The sequence below is a fragment of the Symphodus melops genome, assembly GCF_947650265.1.
Source record: "Symphodus melops genome assembly, chromosome: 18".
NCBI lineage: Eukaryota > Metazoa > Chordata > Actinopteri > Labriformes > Labridae > Symphodus > Symphodus melops.
Window position 1 is genome coordinate 22201748 of NC_136708.1, and position 24080 is coordinate 22225827.

The 24080-nt window shown below is 39.1% G+C and overlaps 1 protein-coding gene across 4 annotated transcripts; it reads left to right on the plus strand.

The window, feature by feature from the left end:
- The first annotated feature begins 4952 nt into the window (after positions 1-4952).
- Positions 4953-15285, plus strand: brd2a (bromodomain containing 2a). Of its 4 annotated transcripts, none has more exons than XM_079367870.1 (12): positions 4953-5247; positions 9614-9920; positions 10026-10163; positions 10267-10417; positions 10524-10723; positions 10843-11361; positions 11474-11602; positions 11708-11899; positions 11987-12249; positions 12414-12733; positions 12876-13004; positions 13223-15285. In XM_079367870.1, exons 2-12 carry the CDS (start codon positions 9642-9644, stop codon positions 13348-13350), a joined length of 2448 nt encoding a protein of 815 aa, XP_079223996.1. In that variant the 5' UTR covers positions 4953-5247; positions 9614-9641; the 3' UTR covers positions 13351-15285. The 4 variants fall into 4 exon arrangements, with proteins under 4 accessions (XP_079223996.1, XP_079223995.1, XP_079223994.1 ...); XM_079367869.1 differs by lacking the exon at positions 4953-5247 and adding an exon at positions 5267-5735; XM_079367868.1 differs by lacking the exon at positions 4953-5247 and adding an exon at positions 5743-6621.
- Positions 15286-24080: the final 8795 nt, after the last annotated feature.

Consider the following 24080-nt stretch of genomic DNA (forward strand, 5'->3'; position numbering starts at 1 on the left):
ATGTGATTCTCACTTCTCATCTCTTCTTTAAAGCAAAAGTAATACAGGAACTCATGCAGGATAAAGCATCACACACATGACTCCTGTGTAGCTTCTTATACACATCATCTAGTTTTGTTTAAAGACGTGGGTTTGCATTAGATGCAATAGCATCAAATAGTAAAGAAGTGACATGTTCCTCATCAAGATGAGCAATAATTGAGCTGTGAGAATAAAGTGGATGCATCACATTATGATCTTTGAATAAACTGTGTAGTCACTGTTAGCTGAGCCAGCCTGTGTGTTGTTTCATAACAGGGTCACCCCCGTCTGTTTGTTGTGAATCCCCTAACTTCCCCGGGGAGTGCAACGTTTACTGCAGCACACGTTTGTCAGGTGACTTCTGAGGCGAGAGCAGCTCACTGTAGCTTTCTCCACTTCATTATAAAAAACACACCCAATCAAACACTGGTCTTCAGCTCTGTTGAGGAAAGTCCCGTCTTATGAACAGAGGTAGCACTAAAAGCTGACCTGAAGTCTGTTTTTGACTTCCTATCACTCGACTGGGCGAGCAGAAACTGATCCTCTGTCAGCTGAAATCAGCTTTACAACCTTTATCTTTGGCCAGTGTAACAGCGCCTCACTTGGTTCTATTTGGCAAATTTACCAACAACCATGTGATTTCTGGGAAACAGAGAGCTAGGCAGATTGGCACAGAGGAGGCTCTGCAGTCTCTGCTGAAGCTACAATCATTGAGCTGCCTTTTACTGCCATCTAGTGAGATTAAGAGAACAGGACCTTAAACACAACACAACACAAAAAAACTACTTTTCAAAAGTTGTTTTTTGTCACAGCATTTTCAGCTCTTTGAACAGTGATGTATTTTGTTGAAACTTGTTTATGCATGCAGAAACAAAAGGCTCCTATAGTGACAGCAGCATGTGAAGCTAAATGGCTGTTCAATGTAATGTGAATAGAAAAGTCATGATGGAGGGGCTAACACATGTGCAGTCAGATTCCTTCAGGATGATGTGAAGCAGTGACCTAACAGAGCTGTGATAAAGAGCATTAGTGACCCCACAGCCTAAAAAAAACGTGATTTCCTGTCACTGCTCTGTCTGGATAAATGGAAACTGAAAGCAAAAAATACAAATGAAGGATCATTAGTGCCCATAAGTGATTAAAGAAAATCATATTTTCAATAAATGGATCTGCTTAACAAACCCATTTTCCAACACAACCACCTGGTGGTTTGTGCACAATTCTAGGAAACCACTAAAAAGTAAGCAAGTGAAGTAAGCGTAGAAGCCACATCCATATATCAACCACAATAATGAGGTAACCTGAATCACACCAAAACTCTGCGCTCGCTTTCTGGGTTCATGAGAGGATGTGACTGCTTGCTTTTTATTATTTGTTAGGCCTTTTCCCCCTTTAATGTATAAATGAAAAATGTAGGAGGATCAGGAGGATCATTCACACTGTATTATGTTAAATTAAGAAAATATAGGCTACGACTAACAACCTGTTGAATATTAAACATCATCTCAAAAAGAGCACAGCAGAAACTCTGCTGTCTTTGTGACTAAAGTAATCAGAGTGAAGCTCACACACACACACACACACACACACACACACACACACACACACACACACACACTCACACACAGCAGTGATGAATAAATACTGTATGTCTTCTGATTAGGGATATTATTCATGCAACGTTTTACTCCCTTTTTGTTTAGTTTCCTCTAACGCACAATGTCCACTAGATGGCGACATAACACAACACATTTTAAAAAGCTGAAAGGTCAACACCTGGAATAGTCAATAGATGGCACTGTAGAGTTGTACTGGACATTTTGACTGACATCTTATTATTTTTGGATTTTGCTCATATCATGTGTAAGGTGTTTTTTTTTCTAAATGTTTCATGTTTTATCTCTTAATTCAGATCCCAAAGTGAGGGACCCTGAAGGATTGCCCACCAGTTTAAAATAATTAAATACAAATTTGTTTGGATCATTTCAAATAAAACCATATTAATTAATTTAAAGAGTAAAAAAACAGGTTTGCACATGATGGCAATCTGTAGGTGACTGCTGTTTATGTAGTTGTGTAAGTTCACTGAGTGCTAAAGTCTAAACATGGACAGTATTGTTTTGTGCTTTAAGCCTTTCTTATGATAAATGTTTTTTAAGTTGTTGTTTTCTATTATGTTTCCAGTGTTTGGATAGGCCTATTAGTGTGTGTGTTTGTGTGTGGGTGTTTGGCTGTGGGTGTGGCTCGACACTCCATTATATTTCTTACCCGCCTCCATACACCGTGAGGGTCCCCAGTCTCTCGCACCCTTTACTTTTGGGGGTCGCATGCTGAAAAGCTTTTACAAATTAGCAGTAATCCTTAATGACAAGATCATCCTTAATTAAAAGTAATCTTAATTCCGGGACGAGGTTTCAGATAATCTGACTTCTCAGAAGCTGTATTTGACACTGTCTGCTGAATCCTGATCCAATCAACAGCAGGGTAAGTGCACCTGGCGCAAACAGGTAAACAGTTACTCTCTGTATGTCGACACCATGACTGAGATTTTATGTATTTATTTATTTTATTGGAAAACATCCATTACAGACTCAAGGTTACAAAACATTATATTGTTTTTTAAATTACAATACTGTCGCCCATTTGTATACTTTTATTTAGATACATCTCTTTAAATTTTACCATCATTTTCCTTACATTTTAACCAAGAGAGCTAAATATCCCGAAGACACAAAGATGCCAAATGAGACAGGAAGTAACGTGCAGGAGGTCGAAGTGCTGAGACTGCAGCTGGAGTAAATCAATAGACAAAGTGATAACTCAGACTTTGAGTCATGAATTCACAATAAAGAAAATATTGAATTCCCCCCCTAAATTTAACTATGTGAAAATATCGATCACTTTCACATGGTATCGTCTCACTTTTATAACTTCTGGATGGAAGCAGACTTTCAATCACTAATAAATAAACAAGCAGTAAGAAGAAAACCGAAGGGAGGACTGTTATACCTGAGCCTGACTTTACACACACACACACACACACACACACACACACACACACACACACACACACACTATTTGCTTCCTGTAGAGAGATGAAGTGTTCGCACACCGGTTCAGACATTTACAACTCGTTTTGAATGAATGCATCATGAAGCATCAGTGGTTCTCCTACAAACTCACCTGGACTGGATGGGCTTTGGTAGGGCGCTTCAAAACAAGAGTAAAGAAAAGATCAGCTGAAATGAGCTGTATATTGTCACATGGCTTTTGCCTATATTTTTACAAAATAGCTGAAGATAGAAAAAGAGACAAACAGCGAAAAGACCAGAAAAGGAACCTGCAACAAGTGACGCTCGTTTAAACTAACTACACTGAAGATTAAATTAAAGATCTGATGTGCAGCACTCATGCAGTGATTCTATGTTTGAACGATTCCATAGAGAGATCATGTGAGCTGCTGTGTGACAAAGTGAATCTGTCTGTGGGTGCAGGCTGACATGAGTCTGTTTGACACATTTTATTGAGAAATGTGACGAGACCCCCACATAAACACATTTCATGCAGCTTTCAGATGTGCAAACCAAAACCTTCATTTTGTCTATTTGAGACAGCAGACTTCTGCAAACACTCTGTGATCTCGACCAGTTGATACCCAACCAGTTTATTTGTACAACTTGTGCAAACCAGAACTGAGATGCTGTTTGTGCATATCTGCCTGTGTGCATGTGTGTGTTTGTGTGTGTGTGCGCGCGTGTGTGTGTGTGTGTGTTTGTGTGTGTGTGTGCGTGTGTGTGTAAGTGTAAGTGACAGATCTTCCTTGACAACCATCTCTGGCTTTATTATCATCATGTGACAAGCAGATGCAACCAAGCAGTGATAGAAACAAGAAAGAGAGAGAGAGAGAGAGAGAGAGAGAGAGAGAGAACAGCTGATGAGTCAGAGGAGGCTGATTCTGATGTAATCCATCAACCCCTCCCTCCCTCCAATTCCCCTGCCTAGTGTTTCTGGATATTCAAGTCGGAGCCTGTTTCACACAGCAAATAACAACACATTTTATCAATGTGACAGACCTGGGCAGTCTGTCTGAAACGAACGTGGCAATACCAATTTATATAATTATAATATAAGAAAGAATCAAGTGTTTAATTCTCAAAGAAAAATACATTTTATTATCTAGTTTATGACCAATGGTTCTGTTCATTCATGTCCTACTCAACTATTTGTGTTACCAACCATATAGCTTCCTATCTATCCCTTTTGTAAAGTGTCTTATGATGACATCTGTTATGAATTGGAGCTATACAAATGTTCCTGATTGATTGAGCACACTCATATAAAAACAACATGTCAGGGAATGAATCCTCAGTGCAGGCCAGCCAACTTGAGCATATGCACGAGGGCCTTGAGATATGTTGTGAACCTGTATACTCCATAGTAGTATCCAATGAGTGAAGGTAATGAAAAGATATGCCTGCATATATAAATCATTAGTGTTGTTGACCAGAAGCATAACAGTGAAAGCATCACGTCTCTTTTAGCAACAGACACACAAAACATTTATTTCTGAAAAAAAAAACAATTGTAAATTTATATCATGAGCCTTTACAAATCACCCCGGATCCTTACCATGAAACATGTTGCATTTTCAAACCTACACTGCTTATTTTTTATCATTTCAAGTTTTTGCACAAAATATTGTTTAGATGTATATGTTTTAGTTATTTATTTTTGTTTTGTTTTTTAGTTAATCTGAGATGAACAACACACTAACTTCTGTTAAACTATTTGGAGAATAATTTGCATACATTTTAAACTACACTTTAAAGACAAACAAATCAAACTAAACATCTTCATACAGCCTTTATCATAACAATCTTGTGGGACCATCCAATTGTATCGCTTAAAAAAAAAAGATAGATAATGTGGGAATGTGTAGGCAATTTTAAAGCAGGAAACTCTAAACTAAGTGGTATGAATAGCTAATGTCTTCTCGTTGCTATAACATAGAAAACAGCAGTCGTCAGCTCTTCTGCAGCCCACCTCCTATCCGGGGAAAATCTCAAACCTGCATCTACCGCATGGAAAACACTAACTGCTCCTAGACCAGCCGGTTGCAGTGCATCCTTGTCAAATGCAGCTGCGCATGCGCAATATTTCGTAAAGCAACAGACAGACGCGATCGACGTTCCACCGTCATCTGGAGAAAACAGAATTTCTAACCTTGTGAGATAAACCCAGAATCTACACATGATGTGTTTTCGGATTATAACGACCAAACGTGGATTAAGATAGAGGAGGTTTGGGGAAAAGCGTAGTAAATAGCGCTGAATCCTCTTTTGTCACGTGGTAAGCTTTGACCAATCGGGTCGAGCCAAATCCACACGAAAGTATGCTCTTTGTTCGTAAATGTTAGCTCCCTTATCCCGAGATGTAGGTTAATACTTTGTAAAAACAAAAAAGGGAAAACCACAGGACATGGACACGGAGGGGACTTTTTTTTTAACGGAGATCGTGTATTGGATATATTTTATCTGCCTTTTGAGGAACGCCACGTGTTCAATTTCTGATAAGCAGCTGCGCTGATCTTGTCACGTGAGTCCCCTCCCCCACCCGGCTCAGGGAGAGGGGGAAGAAGAAGGCGGACATGTTTGAGGGAAATGTGTTGGTTTAAAAGTATCGAGGTGGAGGACAAGAAGATAATTTGAAGAAAGGTTTCACATTATTTTTGGATTTTACCAAGCGGCATTTATGTTTCATTTATTTTTTAATGATTTTATATAATACTTTTAAGATATATTTATTTGTCCTTTGGCTCATTCACTTTTGTTTTTGCAACTAACGTTTATTTATTTGGCGTGTTTTTCTAGGGCAAAGTTGCTCAAGCTTTTCTTTTTAAATAATTGCTGTAAGGCTTTTCAGTTTGTTTGAGTGACATTGTAGGGCATTTGTAACCTTGTTGTGGGGGATGGGCGCATGTGGTTAGGTAACCGTTCTTGTGGTCAAATTTATGAACAGTCAAATTTAAAGATTACAAATCGTGTGATGTAGGAATACGATGCTTTATATTTGTTTTGTATATTGATATAAAAAAAAAACTTTGTTCGGCGTAAATTTCCAGTGGGCAAGGTTTTTAGATCTAGATGATATTACTTCTTTTCTTATATCTTGGGTAGTAACTTAGATTTTATTGGTTGGTTTCAGGTAAAATCCTTTACTTTTTTGTTAAATGTAGGGCGATAAGGTCATTACGAAACTGCTGTGTCATTCAGCGGGACTTGGTAGATCTCGCGATAATGCTAGGTGTGGTCTTTTTCCGTTGCTTGAATTAAAAACAGGCTGCAGTTTCTGTTAATCAAACGGTCAGAATTGTTTACCCGGATTCGCTTTAGGTCTTAGCGGTATGTGGACCAAGAAGGCCTTTTGTTCTTATAAGATTGTATTTATCTGCGGCGTGAGGTGTCAACTTTAAGTGGCCTCTGTGTAACGTTTTGTCTCGCAGCAAATCTTGTAGCAACAAATACCCAAATGACACGGTGTCATTGTACTTAAAATGGCGGTTGCGCTTCTACTCTGAAAGGCAAAAATGCGAACGTTCTGGTAAGTAGAGCTCGCGGTGAGAGGCGTTTCGATCTTGAGGGGATGCGCGTGACCTGGTGAAAGAACCAATAGCTTTCTTGGTATTCACCCTGGAAGCCCGCGTTACAACCGTATTGACCAATCACCGAAGTCGCTTTGCATACGTTGACGTAATGAAATATGAGGAGGCGAAAGATGGCTTTGCTTCCGTCGTATTTTGTACAGGATTTAAAGGTGGAACCAGTAACAATGGCGGCTCTTTAATACTCAACAGCTAGGAATATTACTGTCTTTCTATTTCCTTGGCTAAGAGAAGAACCTTGCGAACCGGTTCATCAAGAAGTCTGCCACCTAATCCTCGGTATCTGGGGGTGTGGTGATTTTGACTGACGCCACAAGCAGCGAATAGAAACTTGGAGGGCGTGGACAGCTAGAGGAGCCCTGTCCAATAGGGTTAATGTTCTGTCTTTATAAGAACGGGTGCAATCGCAGAGTCGCCATTTCAACGAGCACATCAAAGGATTTCACTGTGGCGGGGAGCCGGGAAACCCTCGAACAGAGTCGGATCCAAGTCTGAGCCTAGCTATAAACAGAATCCGGATCCATCCTGATGGATATGGCTGTTAACCCGCTCCTTGACAGGTATCTACCGGTATAATTGACTCTCAGCTACCCATCCGAGGATATATTGTAAGCGTTAATAATATTATACTAAAATATCGTTGTTGGCAGCCCGTGTTTGGTATTAATACCAGAGGAGCAGTTAAATGGACACTGGATTTGCCGTATGAGGATGTTTATGGCGTTTCTCAAGCGGCTGATTCATAATACCAGTTGTGGAAATAAACCGAGTTGTAACATATTGCGACTGTTGTTCGTTCTCCGCCGGCGCCATCTTCGGAGCGCCTTTGCTCAGTTCCCCAGCCTGGCCGTTAACGCTAGCATTGCTAGCATTAGCCTAATAGATTTAAGACCTCCTGTGTCTTCACAATAGCCCGTTCACAACTCATTTTTACTTGTGTGTGTCTGATTCAAAGAAGCAGCGTGTTTACACAGTGTTATGGCTATTTGTAGTTGATGTGTAAATTGGCCCACACAGTGTAACTGTGTCAAACGGGAGGTTGTAACGGCTACGGACGTTACGGTGAATTTGGCGCTATAAATGACTGTAAAGATGCAGACTAACCTTACGGCAGTGTAGCGAGTTGTTTGGTGTTTGTCGTTTTAGTGTCGGTACTTTGTTATGATCTCGGCTGGTATCGTTATTGTCGCTCAAAGGGTAACCATGTGTTGGCTGTTTCATTTGGTTGCCTGGTTACGTCCCTCAGTGTCACTCAACGTAACCCTAGCAACACGACGTGGTCAAATATAATCCACCAACTAGACTGTTTTTAATTTAGGCACTATAAGTCTTGATTTTTTTTTATATTTTTTTAGTTTTAGTGATTTTAGTTTTTGCCCTGTTTTTTTTTATTTTTATCTCCCCTATATTACTTTTTGTTTCTCAAATTTATTTCAGCTAACATAAACGTGTGTTTGTTAAATATTATGTACATGGATACTTTCCTTTCAAATAATAAAGTACACTAACTGTCAACTGTGTTTCCAAAACTTGTATCATTCAAAGAGGATTGCTTCTCATGAAGGATTAAACAAGTAGGTAATTCCCAGATCCTGCTGTAGAATGAAATATGGTGGACTACGCTGGATATATGGATCCTTAATAGATTTTATCCGTAGGATCACCTTTTGATTGATGACGCAAATAGATTTAACCTAAAATAGGTTGCATCCTATGCATTGACATAACTTATAAATGTAAATATGAGCATTCAACTCAATTAAATACACTTGAGTTTTATTGTGATAAAATAATTTGAATTGCAGTAAAATATGCATAATTGATTAATGGATGGCAAATAAACATATGGGCCTCTACACTACAAAGACCCTACTTTTTTTTCTTTATGCAGAGAAAATGTAAATTATTCTCCCCTTCAAGTATAACATTGATGTTGCACTGAGATATTTAAAGTGCAATATTTTTCTCTGTAATACAACAAGTGTTATACTAGTGAGACTGGTTCCCATTGTGCTGAATAGACTCCGCTCCTATCCTGTCACTGGTGGATGTTAACAAATAACTGTAGAGCTGCACAGTGTTATGTAATTGGTGATACTGTGGACTGTTTACAAAAAAAGGGCGGGATGTTATTCTACATGATGTGCTGTCCTAAATGACAGGATACTGATCAATGCAGAGTGACTGCCAGACTCTCCATGGGCGGAGTCTATGTAGCCACATGTTAGGTTTATACATGTACAGTAAGAGTTGCAGTGCCCAAAGAGTCTGCAGGATTCTGACATAAGCAGTTGAAGATGTTGCAGCATCATCCTGGCTATGGCTGAGTATTAATCAGAAAAGGACCTGAAAAAAGTTCGACCATTTACAGGAAATGAAATATCCTCATCATTACAATGTCGGCAAACCCTTTTTGAGGCTGTTGGCGTTGATGCCTTTCATTCAAGGGCTTGAAGCACAGTCTTGGTAATAAGGTGGCTTGCATGACTGACTGCGTGCCATGTGAAGGGGATTTACTTTGTGCTTGCAAGCGAGTGTGAGGGTTTGCAAGCTTGATATGACTGAAGTGATAACGTACTGCAATCAATAAATACAGTTTTCATATAAAGTTTTGAGACAAATTATTCTGCATATACTGTATGGACAGTATGAATCAGTTATTGCTTAAATTCACAATTATTCACAAACTCACAATATTCATAAATAGCCATTTATTTTACGTGTAATCCAAAAGAGGTCACAGGTCTTCTGAAATAATTCAATTTGAGTTTATGTAAAGTGTACAGTTCTTATTGTCATCAGTTAGGTGTGTGTTGATTTTGTAGCAGCTTCTCAAATAATGGACTCTTATGATTTAATTTATTATATCAGCTGCTGATACAGTACGCATGTTAATCCTAACAGTGAATTGGTTTTGACTACTCTCCACAGCTCCCATGTCGGGGTCGAGGTTGGCCTAATGGGGGTATCGGCGATGGATCAAAGTTCTGGCGCAGCTGGGAAACGCATCAGAAAACCCTCACTGCTTTACGAGGGCTTTGAGAGTCCTGGGATGCCCCCCCTGAATCTGATGGCCCACTTTGGACCCCCTCAGCCCCCGGTGAAGGACCCAAGTCGCCAGGGAAGGATGACTAACCAACTTCAGTTCTTGCAGAAAGTTCTGCTCAAGTCTTTGTGGAGGCACCACTTTGCCTGGCCCTTCCATGAACCTGTGGATGCTGTCAAGCTCAGTCTGCCTGTAAGTGTACCTAGAACTGTGACTTCATATCTGAATGAACCCCAAACACTCCATCAGCATGTCAAGTATTTATGTTGTCTATAAAGTGTCTCTTTCTTCACACAGGACTATCATAAGATCATCAAAACTCCAATGGACATGGGCACCATAAAGAAGAGACTGGAAAATAATTACTACCGCAGTGCTAACGAGTGCATGCAGGACTTTAACACCATGTTCACAAACTGCTACATTTATAACAAGGTAAGTTATTGTGGATCATGTGTCCCTGAGGCATCCTGGCATTTTTAAAACTTTACCTTCCAGCTGTTCTAAGAAAGTCTAACTTTTCTTTGTGTCTCTGCAGCCCACAGATGACATAGTACTGATGGCACAGTCCTTGGAGAAGGCCTTCCTGCAGAAAGTGGCTCAGATGCCTCAGGAGGAGGAAGAGCTGCTCCCTCCCCCTGCACGGAGTAAACCAAACAAACCTGGCAGGAAAGGAAGAGGCAACGCAGGTAAGCATCGGCTGCAAACGTCCCACCAGCAGTCTCATAATCTCTCCAATTGTAAATGCACACGTATAAATGACCTTAGAGTGACCCTGTTTGTCTTTTCTTTCAGTCTCTGGAGGCGTGACAACCGCTCATCAGGTCCCAGCTGTCTCACAGTCGGCCTACTCACCTCCAACCCCAGAAACCCCGGACTCAATCCTCTCCACCCCCCCACAGACCCTTTTGACCAAGAGCCTGTCCCTGTCCCTCTCGACTGAACAGAGCATCCCCACCATAACAAGTCATCCTCCCACACAGCCCACCACCAAGGTAATGGTTAAATAAAACATTATTCATCAGTGATAATTTGACAGCTTTGTTTTTAAAATGATTTCAACATAATCAGCTCTCTGACTCGCCCACCGTGCTCGTCTTTTCTTTCCCATCAGAAAAAAGGCGTGAAGAGAAAAGCAGACACAACAACCCCGACCACCATGGCCATGCCCATCATGAGCACCATGGGAGTCAGCGGCATCAGCCTGGGAATGGGAGGGGGGCACGACTCCCCGCTCACCCTCACTTCTCTCGGGGTCGACCACAACTCCAGCCTGGGAATGAGCCAGGCCCTCGGTCTCAGTCAGGGCATGGGGATGGGCATGGGCATGGGGATGGGCTGTGGAACAGTGATGATGGGAAACAAAACAGCAGCAGGGACCAGGAGAGTAGTTAGCGGACGACCCATTAAGCCTCCTAAGAAGGATTTACCAGATTCCTTGGTTCCACAAACGGTGCGCCGCAGCAAGCTGAGCCCCCAGCTGCGGTACTGCAACGGGGTCCTGAAGGAGCTGCTGTCAAAGAAGCACGCGGCGTATGCCTGGCCGTTTTACAAGCCTGTTGATGCCTCCACGCTCGGTCTCCATGACTACCATGACATCATAAAGCAGCCCATGGATCTCAGCACCATCAAGGTACATGTCACAGTGTCCACATTTGTAATGACACATGAGCCAGTGAATTCAACATGCAACACATCATCTCTTCTCTGAACGTTTTCATCAAACCTCGTCTCTCTGTGTTTAGAGGAAGATGGACGGCAGGGAGTATCGGGACTCTCAGCAGTTCTCTGCTGATGTTAGATTGATGTTTTCCAACTGTTACAAGTACAACCCTCCTGATCATGATGTGGTGTCCATGGCCAGAAAACTCCAGGTAATGCACTCCCTGAAATAGTTTTGTATCATCACAATGTTACTTGTTGTTTTCTTGTCCTTCCTCTGGACTTGTTTCTTAAACTGTCTTCTTGACTCCCTGCAGGATGTCTTTGAGTTCTGCTTTGCTAAGATGCCAGATGAGCCTCCAGCACCTCCAAGCTCCTCGTCTTCCTCCTCCTCCTCTTCGTCGTCATCAGAGAGTGAGCTCAGTAGTGAGAGCGAGGAGAGCGAGAGCAGCCCCAGCTCTGACTCTGAGGAGGAGCGGGCAAACCGGCTGGCAGAGCTGCAGGAACAGGTTTGTACATCACGAATGTCCAAACACACCAGAACAGGAAACAAGATATTCACAAATATTCCTGACTCTTCTTTCTTCTGCATCCAGCTTAAAGCCGTACACGAGCAGCTCACCGCTCTCTCCCAGGGCCCCATCGTCAAACCCAAGAAGAAGAAGGAGAAGAAAGAGAAGAAGAAGAAGAAGAAAGTAGAAAAAGAGAAGCATCGACGGATAGAGGAAGAGCTGCCACCTGTCAAACCTGCAAAGGCCCCGAAGGTCACCAAAACTCCTAAAACCAAGACCAACAGAGCCCCGGCCTGTCCTGTGATGCCCATTAAGAAAGCAGCAAGCAAGAAAAACAACAAGAGCAAGTGAGTACTGACACCTACTGGACAATGTAGGAACTGAAAGGGCCTCTCTCGCTTCAGTTTAAAGATGATCAAGAACAAAAGAATCAGAAGTTTCAGAACGTCTTTCGTGTCATTGTCTCTTTGAGTCGTTCTTTAACTCTTTCCTTCTGTTGAACTACGTTCAGATCCAAAAAGACTGCCATGACGTTCAGCATGCCTCAGCCGCCCATCGACCCCATCATCAGTCACTACGACTCGGACGAAGAGGAGGAGACGGCGCCCATGTCGTACGACGAGAAGCGCCAGCTCAGCCTGGACATCAACAAGTTGCCCGGTGAGAAGCTGGGCCGCGTCGTTTACATCATCCAGTCTCGCGAGCCGTCGCTGCGAGACACCAACCCGGAGGAGATCGAGATCGACTTTGAGACGCTGAAGCCGTCCACGCTGCGGGAGCTGGAGCGATACGTCATGACGTGTCTGAGGAAGAAACCTCGGAAGCCCTACGGTGAGTGACATGAAGCTGATCACTTCTCTGACTCCTGATGGTCAGATCAGACACTTATAGTCATCAAACAACATGATGTGTTTCACACTAAACTTAGATAAATACTGATCATTAATATCTTCACCTCTCTGCTTGTGTGCAGCAAGTAAAAACAACATTGCCGGCAAGTCCCGAGAAGAGCTCGCTCTGGAGAAACAGCTGGAGCTGGAGAAAAGGCTGATGGACGTCAGTGGGCAGCTGAACTCTGGAAAGAAGCCCGCAAAGACCAAACGTAAGACCTCCCATAACGATATCTATCAAACAGTGTTCAGAGTCCAGCTGTCAGAACTGAGAAGACCTCAGGTCCCTGTTGGTCGTTTACATTTAAAGACTTCAGCTAATAATGGTTAAAAACACACATCCAAAGTTCATCCAATCAAATAAATTTTTAAAAGTTGATGCTGAACATGAACCTCGTGATCTTGACTGTTTTTTTTTTTTTTAATCCAGCAGAGAAACCTGCAGCAGAGCAGCAGACTCAGCCATCACGCCTCAGTGCCAGTAGCTCCTCCTCAGACTCCTCTTCATCCTCCTCCTCCTCCTCATCTTCAGACACAAGTGACTCAGACTCAGGCTGAGAAGTTTCTCCATGAAAGGGGTCACATAGAGACCCACAGCGTTACGCTTTGATTGGACGACACTGCAGCAGAGCTACCGACGATTGAGCCGCAGGACGGATCAGACGAGAGCAGCAGTGGGCGGAGCCGGTCTGACGTAGAATAAGGAGAGATGGAGCTTTCCCTGCGCTCGTCTCATCATCCAGTCCTGTCCTGGACACAGAAAAGCCCATGATGGATGGATGGAAATGAGGATACTCATTATGAGATCCTCAATTCTTAAGAGAAATGGCCTTCGCTGGCCAGAGCCGGGGACGCTCCATCTCCTGCAAAAAAACAAACAAAAAGAGTGAGGCATGTGTCTGGAGGGATAAGGGTGCTACAGCCAGAATCTGTCTTATTTCTGGAGATAATTTCCCTTCTTTCCGTGCTCCTTGTCTTTACGCTGTATAGTTAAGGTGTACAGTTATATAAATATCTATATTTCTTTTATAAAGAAGCATTTTATGGAGCTAATTTATTCCCTCATTCTGGGAAAGACTGGTGTGGGTGAAGACGTGTTTTAGTTTTTGTTTAGGTTTTTTTTCTTCTTGAGAAATAGAAGGTCGAGGGGATGTGTGTGTGTGTGTGTGTGTGTGTGTGTGTGTGTGTGTGTGTGTGTGTGTGTGTGTGTGTGTGTGTGTGTGTGTGTGTGTGTGTGTGTGTGTGTGTGTGTGTGTGTGTGTGTGTGTGTGTGTGTGTGTGTGTGTGTGTGTGTGTGTGTGTGTGTGTGTGTGTGTGTGTGTGTGTGTGTTCAGCCTCATGAGTTCCTCGTAGATTTAACGCAGGCGTTGAAAATGAGTCTGCACGCAGAAGCACCTTGGTTCATAGAATACAGAATGCATGCAATACAGGAGAGCTGACGAGCATCTGCATACACATGTTCTTGTTTTAAAGGGTTGGCCACTTGTACAGAAATGTAACATAGTTACACAATAGTTTCTATTCTGTCTCCATGTGTGCTGTCTTTTTTTTTTCATCCATTTCTCTGTAATCGTGTACATTTTCTCTTCTTGTGACCAATCTGCTAATAAATTGTGAGGACTTGTTTCGTCTGCTCACCTGTGCCCAAATGACATCTTTGTTCCTTTGATTTCTTTTGGTGTTCAGGTTCTATTCTCTGAAGTCACTCATCATCTGACTGACGATACTTTATCTCACATTTACTCTAAATTTATAAAGAAGCTTTTCGAGGTGGTTTTCTCTCTCACGAGCTGACTCCATCCTCATTGCGTCATAAATGCAAAACTGCTTTGTGTTTTAACAGTTTGGCCTTCAGACATCTACGGCAGCTGGGAGGTTTATTTCCTGTCTGATCAGTTTGAAGAATTCAGTTTTGATTTGTGTGGCAGGTAAACGAGTCCTTTCTGTTTTTAGAGCAGCGTCAACTTGAAGGCTGTTTTGAATTTCACTTTACAGGCAGGCTAACAAAGATGATTAAATGTTGTAATAACAATGCACTGTTTGTTTGGTGGAACTACTAAACAAGTTTGTGATTTAGGTTAAGTGTGAAACCTTTTTTTTTTTTTTAAATCGCCTTTGACTTGAGATTGGAGTATTGTTTGTTAAAACTGATTATTTATTTAGAAACTGACTGGAGACTATTCATAGAGATCAATAGCTTTTAAATGGAGTTCTGCTTTATGAGACGCGCACAGACAAACAGTCAGGACTTTTAGAAGTGAACATTTTACCGTCTCAATGGAGCATGAGCTTGTTTTTTCTTTTAGTAACTTTTAGAGCTGATTTTTCTGTTCTTCAAAGATGTTTTTTGTCATTTCCTGTTTTTTCAAACAAACTTTAGAGCTGTCAGTCTTCTTTTTCTGAAGTTCCCAGAAATATAAACTCCTCTGTACTTGACTCTCCATCTTTTCATCTGGATTTCTGTACATAAATAAACTGAGACATGTTCATCTCTTTGCTGACTGATGGGATGTTTTTGTGTTACTTACAGATTTTGCTTCTACAGATCGAGACATGAGGACATTATAAACAGAGAGAGACTGTGTTTAAATAAGAGGATATATGCACAATGAAATCCTGTTTAGGATTAACAGTGAAATATCACACGAAGCAAAGTCTGAAGTTACTAAACTACAGAATCAGTCGGCTGCTTGGCTCAGTTAAATCGTTAACACACAGGTTCTCTTATGTTGTTCTTAAAAAAAAACACCAACACTTATTTATATATGATCAAATACGCCACATACATTATAGACTGAATGATTATTTTTTTTTAACTTAAACTCAGGATTATAAGACCTTCAGCTATTGCCGTAAATACATGAGGACTGATACTGCGCGCCCTCTCGTGGACAAATAGAAAACTACAATAACAATAAAAACAGTCGACGTACGGTTTATTTGTTTTCTGTTGTGCCTGAGAGAGCGACGGTCTTGTTATGTTTTATTTGTGTATCTTTTAAGTTTCATTGTCAAAATTATTTAAAAAGTTCACCGTAAGCTAGAAGAAAGCTTGTTTTAAAAAACCGTTGACCGGAAGCAGCTTTCAGGCGTTGGACTTAAGATGAGTGAGCCGTTAAAACAACACCGCCGTCTTGTGGCCAAAGAGCGTTACTGCATTCAAATCGAGTCCATCCTTTTTATATATTATTTTAAATCTGTGCATTTTGCCTTTATATATATATTACCTCTATTTGTTTCTATTTGACCTTCATATCTTAAAATGTATCATATCATTTGACGTTTTAATTCACGTATGTTCAAAATGTCTTAGTGGCCATTAAATATTAAACATTTGAATTTAAAAAAAATAAAATAGTTAATGCATTATTTTCGGTGTTAATTTAGCACGTTTAGTAAAGTTTTTAGATAATGTGTTTTTGATCATGAACCTTTGATAGAACTAAGTATGTCGTTTTTTCCAATTTTACGAAATCGTTTTTTTCATTTTTCGACATAGGTATGTATGTCGTTTTTCCTCAAGTTCTCGACATGGGTATGTATGTCGTTTTTTTGATTTTTCGACATAGGTATGTATGTCGTTTTTTAAAATTTTTCAACATAGGTATGTATGTCGATTTTTTCATTTTCTCGACGTAGGTATGCATGTCGTTTTTTCCAATTTTTCGACATAGGTATGTATGTCGTTTTTTCCAATTTTTCAACATAGGTATGCATGTCGTTTTTCCCAATTTTTCGACATGGGTATGTATGTCGTTTTTTAAAATGTTTCAACATAGGTATGTATGTCGTTTTTTTCATTTTCTCGACATAGGTATGTATGTCGTTTTTTAAAATTTTTCAACATAGGTATGTATGTCGTTTTTTTCCAATTTTTCGACATAGGTATGTATGTCGTTTTTTCCAATTTTTCGACATAGGTATGTATGTCGTTTTTCTCAATTTTTCGACATAGGTATGCATGTCGTTTTTCCCAATTTTTCGACATGGGTATGTATGTCGTTTTTTACCAATTTTATGACATAGGTATGGATGTCGATTTTTTCAATTTTATGACATAGGTATGTATGTCGTTTTTTCCAATTTTTCGACATAGGTATGTATGTCGTTTTTCCCAATTTTTCGACATAGGTATGTATGTCGTTTTTCTCAATTTTTCGACATAGGTATGGATGTCGATTTTTTCATTTTTCGACATAGGTATGTATGTCGTTTTTTCCAATTTTATGACATAGGTATGTATGTCGTTTTTCCCAATTTTTCGACATAGGTATGGATGTCGATTTTTTCATTTTACGACATAGGTATGGATGTCGATTTTTCCAATTTTTCGACATGGGTATGTACACTCAACAAAAATATAAACGCAACACTTTTGTTTTTGCTCCCATTTGTCATGAGATGGACTCAAAGATCTAAAATTCATTCCAGATACACAATATTACCATTTCTCTCAAACATTGTTCATAAATCTGTCTAAATGTGTGATAGTGAGCACTTTTGCTTTGCTGAGACAATCCATCCCACCTCACAGGTGTGCCACATCAAGATGCTCATCAGACACCATGATTAGTGCACAGGTGTACCTTATACTGCCCACAATAAAAGGCCACTCTGAAATGTGCAGTTTTGTCTCACAGCAAAATGCCACAGATGGCGCAAGCATTGAGGGAGCGTGCAATTGGCATGCTGACAGCAGGAATGTCAACCAGATCTGTTGCTCGGGCATTGAATGTTCATTTCTCCACCATAAGCCGTCTCCAAAGGCGTTTCAGAGAATATGGCAGTACATCCAACCGGCCTCACAACCGCAGACCACGTGTAACCACACCAGCCCAGGACCTCCACATCCAGCAGGTTCACTTCCAAGATCGTCTGAGACCAGCTACTCAGACAGCTGCTGAAACAATTGGTTTGCATAACCAAAGAATTTCTGCACAAACTGTCAGAAACCGTCTCAGGGAAGCTCAACTGCATGCTCGTCGTCCTCATCGGGGTCTTAACCTGACTCCAGATCGTCGCCGTAACAGACTTGAGTGGGCAAATGCTCACATTCGATGGCGTCTGGCACGTTGGAGAGGTGTTCTCTTCACGGATGAATCTCGGTTTACATTGTTCAGGGCAGATGGCAGACAGCGTGTGTGGCGTCGTGTGGGTGAGCGCTTTGCTGATGTCAATGTTGTGGATCGAGTGGCCCATGGTGGTGGTGGGGTTATGGTATGGGCAGGCATCTGTTATGGACGAAGAACACAGGTGCATTTTATTGATGGCATTTTGAATGCACAGAGATACCGTGATGAGATCCTGAGGCCCATTGTTGTGCCATACATCCATGAACATCACCTCATGTTTCAGCAAGATAATGCACGGCCCCATGTTGCAAGGATCTGTACACAATTCTTGGAAGCTGAAAATGTCCCAGTTCTTGCATGGCCAGCATACTCACCGGACATGTCACCCATTGAGCATGTTTGGGATGTGCTTGACCGGCGTATACGACAGCGCGTACCAGTTCCCACTAATATCCAGCAACTTCGCACAGCCATTGAAGAGGAGTGGACCAACATTCCACAGGCCACAATTGACAATCTGATAAACTCTATGCGAAGAAGATGTGTTGCACTGCATGAGGCAAATGGTGGTCACACCAGATACTGACTGGTTCTGAGTCCCCAGACCCTCAATAAAGCAAAAACTGCACATTTCAGGGTGGCCTTTTATTGTGGACAGTCTAAGGTACACCTATGCACTAATCATGGTGTCTGATGAGCATCTTGATGTGGCACACCTGTGAGGTGGGATGGATTGTCTCAGCAAAGCAAAAGTGCTCACTATCACACATTTAGACAGATTTATGAACAATGTTTGAGAGAAATGGTAATATTGTGTATCTGGAATGAATTTTAGATCTTTGAGTCCATCTCATGACAAATGGGAGCAAAAACAAAAGTGTTGCGTTTATATTTTTGTTGAGTGTATGTCGTTTTTTATGAAAAAAAAAACAAAACATAAATTTTTATTATAAACGACATAAATGCCTATGTTGAAAAATTGAAAGAAACGACATACATACCTATGTATGTATATATACCCATATGTTGTTTTTTTCATTTTGACGACATAGTTATGCATGTCGTTTTTTTCCCCCGTTTTTCGACATAGGTATGTATGCTTTTTTGTCATTTTTTCGACATAAGTATGCATCTCGTTTTTTTTCGAATTTTACGATATAGGTTTGCATATCGTTTTTTCCAGTTTTATGACATAGGTATGCATGTCGTTTTTTCCAATTTTTCGACATAGGTATGTATGTCGTTTTTTCCAAATTTTTGACATAGGTATGCATGTCGTTTTTTCCAATTTTTCGACATAGGTATGGATGTCGATTTTTTCATTTTTCGACATAGGTATGTATGTCGTTTTTTCCAATTTTTCGACATAGGTATGTATGTCGTTTTTCCTCAAGTTCTCGACATGGGTATGTATGTCGTATTTTTGATTTTTCGACATAGGTATGTATGTCGTTTTTAAAAATTTTTCAACATAGGTATGTATGTCGATTTTTTCATTTTCTCGACGTAGGTATGCATGTCGTTTTTTCCAATTTTTCGACATAGGTATGTATGTCGTTTTTCTCAATTTTTCGACATAGGTTTGTATGTCGTTTTTCTCAATTTTTCGACATAGGTATGTATGTCGTTTTTTCAAATTTTTCGACATGGGTATGTATGTCGTTTTTTTCCAATTTTTCGACATTGGTTTGTATGTCGTTTTTTCCAATTTTTCGACATAGGTATGTATGTCGTTTTTCCAATTTTTCGACATAGGTATGTATGTCGTTTTTTCAATTTTATGACACAGGTATGTATGTCGTTTTTTCCAATTTTTCGACATAGGTATGTATGTCGTTTTTTCCAATTTTACGACATAGGTATGTATGTCGTTTTTCTCAATTTTTCGACATAGGTATGTATGTCGTTTTTTCCAATTTTACGACATAGGTATGGATGTCGATTTTTTCATTTTTCGACATAGGTATGTATGTCGTTTTTCCCAATTTTTCGACATAGGTATGTATGTCGTTTTTCCTCAAGTTCTCGACATGGGTATGTATGTCGTTTTTTTGATTTTTCGACTTAGGTATGTATGTCGTTTTTTCCAATTTTACGACATAGGTATGGATGTCGTTTTTCCCAATTTTTCGACATAGGTATGGATGTCGATTTTTCCAATTTTTCGACATGGGTATGTATGTTGTTTTTTATGAAAAAAAAAAAAAAAACATACATTTTTATTATAAACGACATACATGCCTATGTTGAAAAATTGAAAGAAACGACATACATACCTATGTATGTATATATACCCATATGTTGTTTTTTTCATTTTGACGACATAGTTATGCATGTCGTTTTTTTCCCCCGTTTTTCGACATAGGTATGTATGCTTTTTTGTCATTTTTTCGACATAAGTATGCATCTCGTTTTTTTTCGAATTTTACGATATAGGTTTGCATATCGTTTTTTCCAGTTTTATGACATAGGTATGCATGTCGTTTTTCCCAATTTTTCGACATAGGTATGTATGTCGTTTTTTCCAAATTTTTGACATAGGTATGCATGTCGTTTTTTACAATTTTTCGACATAGGTATGTATGTCGTTTTTTCCAATTTTTCGACATAGGTATGTATGTCGTTTTTTCCAATTTTTCGACCTAGGTATGGATGTCGATTTTTTCATTTTTCGACATAGGTATGTATGTCGTTTTTTCCAATTTTTCGACATAGGTATGTATGTCGTTTTTCCTCAAGTTCTCGACATGGGTATGTATGTCGTATTTTTGATTTTTCGACATAGGTATGTATGTCGTTTTTAAAAAATTTTCAATATAGGTATGTATGTCGATTTTTTCATTTTCTCGACGTAGGTATGCATGTCGTTTTTTCCAATTTTTCGACATAGGTATGTATGTCGTTTTTCTCAATTTTTCGACATAGGTTTGTATGTCGTTTTTCTCAATTTTTCGACATAGGTATGTATGTCGTTTTTCCCAATTTTTCGACATAGGTTTGTATGTCGTTTTTCTCAATTTTTCGACCTAGGTATGTATGCCGTATTTTTCCAATTTTTCGACATAGGTATGTATGTCGTTTTTCCCCAGTTTTTCGACATAGGTATGTATGTCGTTTTTTCCAATTTTCTCGACATCGGTATGTATGTCGTTTTTTCAAATTTTTCGACATGGGTATGTATGTCGTTTTTTTCCAATTTTTCGACATAGGTATGTATGTCGTTTTTTCCAATTTTTCGACATAGGTATGTATGTCGTTTTTTCCAATTTTACGACATAGGTATGTATGTCGTTTTTTCCAATTTTACGACATAGGTATGTATGTCGTTTTTCTCAATTTTTCGACATAGGTATGTATGTCGTTTTTTCCAATTTTACGACATAGGTATGCATGTGGTTTTTTCCAATTTTTCGACATAGGTATGCATGTCGTTTTTTCCAATTTTTCGACATAGGTATGTATGTCGTTTTTTCCAATTTGTTGACTTAGTTATGTATGTCGTTTTTCTCAATTTTTCGACATAGGTATGCATGTCGTTTTTCCCAATTTTTCGACATAGGTATGGATGTCGATTTTTTCATTTTTCGACATAGGTATGTATGTCGTTTTTCCTCAAGTTCTCGACATGGGTATGTATGTCGTTTTTTTGATTTTTCGACATAGGTATGTATGTCGTTTTTTAAAATTTTTCAACATAGGTATGTATGTCGATTTTTTCATTTTCTCGACGTAGGTATGCATGTCGTTTTTCTCAATTTTTCGACCTAGGTATGTATGTCGTTTTTTCCAATTTTACGACATAGGTATGCATGTCGTTTTTTCCAATTTTACGACATAGGTATGCATGTCGTTTTTTCCAATTTTACGACATAGGTATGGATGTCGTTTTTCCCAATTTTTCGACATAGGTATGTATGTCGTTTTTTAAAATTTTTCAACATAGGTATGTATGTCGATTTTTTCATTTTCTCGACGTAGGTATGCATGTCGTTTTTCCCAATTTTTCGACATAGGTTTGTATGTCGTTTTTCTCAATTTTTTGACATAGGTATGGATGTCGTTTTTCCCAATTTTTCGACATAGGTTTGTATGTCGTTTTTCTCAATTTTTCGACATAGGTATGGATGTCGTTTTTCCCAATTTTTCGACATAGGTTTGTATGTCGTTTTTTCCAATTTTACGACATAGGTATGTATGTCGTTTTTTAAAATGTTTCAACATAGGTATGTATGTCGTTTTTCCCCAATTTTTCGACATAGGTATGTATGTCGTTTTTTTCATTTTCTCGACATGGGTATGTATGTCGTTTTTTCAAATTTTTCGACTTAGGTATGTATGTCGTTTTTCTCAATTTTTCGACATAGGTATGTATGTCGTTTTTTCCAATTTTTCGACATAGGTATGTATGTCGTTTTTTCCAATTTTACGACATGGGTATGTATGTCGTTTTTTCAAATTTTTCGACTTAGGTATGTATGTCGTTTTTCTCAATTTTTCGACATAGGTATGTATGTCGTTTTTTCCAATTTTTCGACATAGGTATGTATGTCGTTTTTTCCAATTTTACGACATAGGTATGCATGTGGTTTTTTCCAATTTTTCGACATAGGTATGCATGTCGTTTTTTCCAATTTTTCGACATAGGTATGTATGTCGTTTTTTCCAATTTTTTGACTTAGTTATGTATGTCGTTTTTCTCAATTTTTCGACATAGGTATGCATGTCGTTTTTCCCAATTTTTCGACATAGGTATGGATGTCGATTTTTTCATTTTTCGACATAGGTATGTATGTCGTTTTTCCTCAAGTTCTCGACATGGGTATGTATGTCGTTTTTTTGATTTTTCGACATAGGTATGTATGTCGTTTTTTAAAATTTTTCAACATAGGTATGTATGTCGATTTTTTCATTTTCTCAACGTAGGTATGCATGTCGTTTTTCTCAATTTTTCGACCTAGGTATGTATGTCGTTTTTTCCAATTTTACGACATAGGTATGCATGTCGTTTTTTCCAATTTTACGACATAGGTATGCATGTCGTTTTTTCCAATTTTACGACATAGGTATGGATGTCGTTTTTCCCAATTTTTCGACATAGGTATGTATGTCGTTTTTTAAAATTTTTCAACATAGGTATGTATGTCGATTTTTTCATTTTCTCGACGTAGGTATGCATGTCGTTTTTCCCAATTTTTCGACATAGGTTTGTATGTCGTTTTTCTCAATTTTTTGACCTAGGTATGGATGTCGTTTTTCCCAATTTTTCGACATAGGTTTGTATGTCGTTTTTTCCAATTTTACGACATAGGTATGTATGTCGTTTTTTAAAATGTTTCAACATAGGTATGTATGTCGTTTTTCCCCAATTTTTCGACATAGGTATGTATGTCGTTTTTTTCATTTTCTCGACATGGGTATGTATGTCGTTTTTTCAAATTTTTCGACTTAGGTATGTATGTCGTTTTTCTCAATTTTTCGACATAGGTATGTATGTCGTTTTTTCCAATTTTACGACATAGGTATGCATGTCGTTTTTTCCAATTTTTCGACATAGGTATGTATGTCGTTTTTAAAAATTTTTCAACATAGGTATGTATGTCGTTTTTTAAAAATTTTCAACATAGGTATGTATGTCGTTTTTTCCAATTTTACGACATGGGTATGTATGTCGTTTTTTCAAATTTTTCGACTTAGGTATGTATGTCGTTTTTCTCAATTTTTCGACATAGGTATGTATGTCGTTTTTTCCAATTTTTCGACATAGGTATGTATGTCGTTTTTAAAAATTTTTCAACATAGGTATGTATGTCGTTTTTAAAAAATTTTCAACATAGGTATGTATGTCGTTTTTTCCAATTTTTCGACATAGGTTTGTATGTCGTTTTTCTCAATTTTTCGACCTAGGTATGTATGTCGTTTTTTTCCAATTTTACGACATAGGTATGGATGTCGTTTTTTCCAATTTTACGACATAGGTATGTATGCCGTATTTTTCCAATTTTTCGACATAGGTATGTATGTCGTTTTTTAAAATGTTTCAACATAGGTATGTATGTCGTTTTTCCCCAATTTTTCGACATAGGTATGTATGTCGTTTTTTTCATTTTCTCGACATGGGTATGCATGTCGTTTTTTCAAATTTTTCGACTTAGGTATGTATGTCGTTTTTCTCAATTTTTCGACATAGGTATGTATGTCGTTTTTTTCCAATTTTAC

Bases quoted from the DNA above. Each gene is read 5' to 3' on its own strand.
- brd2a (XM_079367867.1), top strand. From the start codon at position 7,211: ATGGATATGGCTGTTAACCCGCTCCTTGACAG. The intron at 10,418-10,523 runs GTAAGCATCGGC...CTTTTCTTTCAG, and splicing joins GAAAGGAAGAGGCAACGCAG to TCTCTGGAGGCGTGACAACC. The intron at 12,734-12,875 runs GTGAGTGACATG...GCTTGTGTGCAG, and splicing joins GAAACCTCGGAAGCCCTACG to CAAGTAAAAACAACATTGCC.